Here is a 4,956-nt window from a genome sequence, read left to right as displayed (position 1 = left end):
TCTCAGCAAGAAGGTAGAGACAGGAGAACAGGCTGGCACACGCTGTCCTTCAACATCCTCTAACTTCAAGGCAGGAGCTATGACAAACTAGTCTCAGGAGCAACAGAAATATCACCTTTACAAAATGTCTAAACAGAGCACACAAGAATTTCAGACCTTTGTAGTCTGTGTTCTCTCCTTTACACATGTTGCATGATCCCCAAAGGAACAAAATACCACACAGAGGAGCTAACTGTGAACTTGTCATCATGGCCTTTCTTAATTAGTTTCAATCAAGCTGCCTGCCCCAAATTAACTTCTTCTTGACTTGAAAAAAGTGACATTGATGCCAGCCTGCCCATCTGAGGAGGCTTATTTAGAAGAACTAAGAACAAATGCACAAAGAATAGCCAAAGTTCTTTAAACAAGAGTTATTAAAGACAAATCCCCTCAAGCCCCAACCTTCTGGCTCATGGATTCTCTTGCCAAAGAAAATTATTTTTCTATCAGATACTTTTGGTATAGTATATCACAAAAAAAATTAATGCTAGTCAATGAAACAATTCATGTATGCCAAGCCAGTTCAGGTGGTTTGGGGCTACAAAAATTTGCTGTTACCTCCTGCAGTAATCAGTCAAACATATAGAACATAAAAACATTAGCCAGTGCCTCATGTGCTCCAGTGTATACTTTGCTTAAAGGGTTTCAGAATGGTTTACTTGCCTAACTTCAGATAATTATTCAAATTATATTATTTTTCTACCACCTTCCTAGTAATCTAAAAAATTAAAAGCCCAATAGAATTGGATCTGGATTCACTGATGATCTTCCAAATTCACTATCGCCATGTCAGCAGTTGCACTCTTTTCCAATTCCAGTGCATATGGGTTATATTCTTCTTCAAGTTTTCTCTTCCAGACTTTAACTAGGGAATATTGGAATAAAAAAACCCAACAAAACAACAAACAAACAAACAAGAAAACAAAAAACAATGAACAGGTTACTGCATAATACTCGAGGGGAAAAAACTTAAAATGCAAAGTCACACTAATTCTCTACTTGCTCCTCAAAGTATGTGCTGAGGTAAGCTGGTACTGGGGCATGTTGGCATTTACACCACACAACATCAGATGACACAAAAAAATTCTTTAGGAGTGATGGGATCCACTGAGGTCCTTGTGTTCAACCCTCTACTCATTGAAGGCTAATCCTAAAGGTGGTTCCAACTTAAAATAACCCCAGAAGTATTCAAAACTTTCAAAGATTTGAATAGTATCTGCAATACCTGTCACTGTCTGGGGACAACTTAAGAGGACTTTTTAACTAGCAGGAATATAATAAGCAGCTCTGTTAAACCTTCTTGAACAAAGCAATGGGTACTGCCTACCACCAGGGGACTCCAGAGAGGAATTTTCTCTAACACTTTCTCACCAAGAGCTGACCTCAGATTTATAAAATCAGGGCAAAATAACAGAAAATAATTTCCCCCTTCCTTACTAATGACTAGTGTCAGATGTCATTTGTTTCTGTGAAAACTGTAGAACTGAAGAGCACTATAAATGAAAATGGAACAAAAATCAAGTCAATAAATACTTACTATAATTTGGTACATCCTCATCGGAGTCCTTGGAAGATGTTTTAACAGTTTCTGACAAGTCCTTTTCTTCAGATTCAGTGGTTAAGACATTGGGTTGGGTTTCTCTCAGTCCTGCTTTAGCTTCTTCCTCTAAAGCTGCTATCATATCTTTGTAGGCCTTTCTGGCCTCTGTTGTCAGCTGAACCATCCTATGAAAATGGTCCTATGGCAATATGAAACAGTAGGAGGGTTTATGTCATATAGTAAGTTTTAACATCTCTTTGAAATTCTGTAATGAATATTCCTTATTCAGAACATGTATGTTCATATATAAAGGTTGAGCAGCAGGCATGAAGAACACACCATTTATAAGCATTTATAAAACACCAGTTTTCTTGAAAAAAAAGTTCGAGAGAGATGAAGAGGATGTCAGGAAGAGACAGCAAAGTATTTTTCTGAACAGTACTGACTGTACTTCTAAAATCAGTTTTTCATATCAGCTATGACCTGTGATGAAGTGTGTATTAGTGTAAAAAAGCAAATCAGAGAAAACCTTAGAAATGTTTATCTCCCCTTCCAGATAAAAAATAAAGCAAACCCAGGAAGTGACATATTTCAGCTTACCTGAGCCCCATCATAGCTAAAAATTCCCACCACACTCACGGGCACTGCTTTGTTCACACAGCGGCCCAAGGCCTTGCGGTTGAGGGCGAAAACAAATGGGATATTCTGTTCACAGGCGCAGTCAATAATGTTGTGCAGAGTCTCATCCAACCCACCTGGAGCAGACAATACAATCAAGCTGATTGGAACTAAAGAACCATACTGTGAAGAGATGGCAAAAAATATCTCAAGATTACGGGAGCATACTGAAGTTACAGTTTACAAGAAAAAATACAGGGATCTCAACAGCAGCATTGGATCTCCATTTCTAGAGGAGAACTTCATATTTTTTTCTTAATTCTCACTTAGCACTGTCCATAGACTGGTACTATTGCATATTTTGTTATGAATGCAGTACAGTCTAATCTAGTATCAAAACCACATCCAGCTGCTATGAAATTATTTTCATTACAGTAATTACAACAAATACAATAAATTCATGACAGCAATTACAACAACTTTTAAGCAAACTATCACAGACAACTTATTGTCACTCTGTGGCTGTGCCACTTGTGGTAGCAGAGCTGGCACCAGCAACCTTTGCCTCTTTCAGCCATGCCAGAGCAATGTCTTCTGCAGAGGCACTGCAAAGTAGTAACTAAAGAGACCCTACTCTTAGGTAACTTCTTCCACCCCAGACAGCCTTGACTCAGCTCACACTTCAGCTGCACAGCAGTCAACAATCTGAACAAGGAAGGCAACTTTATACAGCTGGATTTCAAAGCCTACTCAAATTCCCCCAATAATAATACGGCTGCCAGTGTGCTGAGTCTGCTCTCCTACATTTCTTTCATTGAAACGACACTTTTTAAAAGAACTTATTTACCCTTTGACTGAATCTTTTCACAGTTAGGAGAGATGATGACACACTTCAATTTTTTCAGCTTCAGGTGTTTCAGAACTTCTCTAAGACCCATAACAAGTCTGCGCTTTATCTTGGCCTTTACTGGGTCTTTCTGGTACAGACGATCTTGGAAACGAACGAGCTCTTTTAGGAGATCTGTCACACAACTGTCAACTTCTTTACTAAGTACCTGGCTGCAGTAACTGGAAGACAGGATCAATTAAACATTAAAGCCCCTAAAATTACAAATGTGTAACAAATAAATATGTAATATATGTTAAATATGCAAAATATAGATTCAACTGCTATTCTCTTTGTGGTTTTTTTCCTATTTCCACTCCACTTGTTATATACATGAAAACAAAAATTTACTCAAGACTTTTTTCAGTGTCTGAGAACTTAAGAAGTTTTGTTACTCGTGATATCTGGCTCCCCTATCAAACTATACTAAAAATACATACATACATACATGTACAATAAACCTATAGATATATTTTATACCAATAGATATGTGTATATCTTCTTCTATGGAAGCATTCTTCTGAGGTCATATCTTTTGCTGTATACGAATCAAACTACAGCAATCAAAGTAAAAAATTCTAATTTATTTCTATAAATTCAAGACTACATATAACAAAGATGGAAAACTGGATCAAATTCCTCCTTCCTATGTTCATTTATTTGCCTGTCATCCAATTTTACTTATCAGACTACGTTTTTTTGTTCTCCATGAGGAAAAGACAAAAACCTACATACTTTATCCTTCTAGTACTCTCTGAACAGGGTTACAAATTATTCCCTCCCACCCCATGCCTTGCGCAAAGAATTTTTCAGTGAAGGGGGGTATCAAAGAAAAACTAAAGTTGTATAAAATGTGTGGTCAACAGAAAGATGGCAAGTGACAAACTCATGCAAGATTATGAGAAGAAATCACAAGCTCTATCATGGATCTTAGAGATAAAATAAACTTTGAAATCATTGTAAGTTACAACAGTTTTTCCAGCTAATTTCACTAAGTCCCAAGGACGAATCTACTAAAACGCTGCAAATCTAATTTAAAGACAGAAAATAATCTAAGCTTTGCTGAATGCTTTACATCCTGCAATGCACAAAACTGAGTTGCCCTGTACATATTCAACCTAAGCTGTGCCCTCAGTAAAACACTGCTGCATAGACACAAATGAAGTAATTTTTACTGCAATTATAAGTTGAATTTAGAGCGAACACAAAGAATGGATGAATCACTGTTAACCACTACTGTAACATGAACCACAAAAGTGCCAGTGGTGCCTTTATGGGAGGAGAGCTTAAAGTTATAACACTGCTTTCCTCAAGAAACTGTTTTAAGCTGTCATGACTGGATCTCTGACCTTTTCATATATAGTAATGACTATTTCTTCTTTTATAAGGAAACATATACACATCATCTTAAACAAAACTGGAAGTGTTTGCACATAGTAACTCATATATGCTCCCTTTTTTTCTCTGCCTAGACACAACATGAAAATGTTGTCTAGTTAGTCACATTCTTTACGTTTTTGCCATTTGGTCTTGCAGCAGAAAACCAAACTACATGCTGAAAATAAATTCTTAAATATTAAGTTGTTACTTCACTATTTAAAATAAAGTACTTGAACAGTAGTTTCTTTTCTTTTCCTTAACCTTTAATGAATTTCTGATATCTTTTTTTCTCCTTCGAGGAACCCGCGCTTTGAAGTGAGAATTATAACAAAGTATTTCTCTGCATATCATTTCTTTGTGTGTCAGCTTACAGAAAAACTGAAAGAAAATAACTTAGAGCCTTCACTCTAAACTCCAGTTAGTGTTGCAGAGAATGCAACTATATTACCTTCTATGAAAAACGCGTATCATTGGTACTGTGCAAAATCAGACA

At 36.7% G+C, this 4,956-nt stretch overlaps 1 protein-coding gene across 1 annotated transcript in view; it reads right to left on the bottom strand.

Moving 5' to 3' along the window:
- Nucleotides 1-794: 794 nt before the first annotated feature.
- SECISBP2 (SECIS binding protein 2) overlaps nucleotides 795-4,956 on the bottom strand; it is a gene marked incomplete at its 5' end in the record, with an annotated part of 5,449 nt that continues 1,287 nt past the window's right edge. The window contains 4 exons of the mRNA XM_009070326.1: nucleotides 795-904; nucleotides 1,577-1,778; nucleotides 2,180-2,334; nucleotides 3,045-3,265. Coding sequence (XP_009068574.1) covers nucleotides 795-904; nucleotides 1,577-1,778; nucleotides 2,180-2,334; nucleotides 3,045-3,265 — 688 coding nt within the window. The remainder of the gene's footprint in view (nucleotides 905-1,576; nucleotides 1,779-2,179; nucleotides 2,335-3,044; nucleotides 3,266-4,956) is intronic.

This window comes from Acanthisitta chloris, unplaced genomic scaffold (assembly GCF_000695815.1).
Source record: "Acanthisitta chloris isolate BGI_N310 unplaced genomic scaffold, ASM69581v1 scaffold40862, whole genome shotgun sequence".
Lineage (NCBI taxonomy): Eukaryota > Metazoa > Chordata > Aves > Passeriformes > Acanthisittidae > Acanthisitta > Acanthisitta chloris.
The sequence above is the reverse complement of the archived record's forward strand: the minus strand, read 5'-3'. Positions and strand labels throughout refer to the sequence as shown.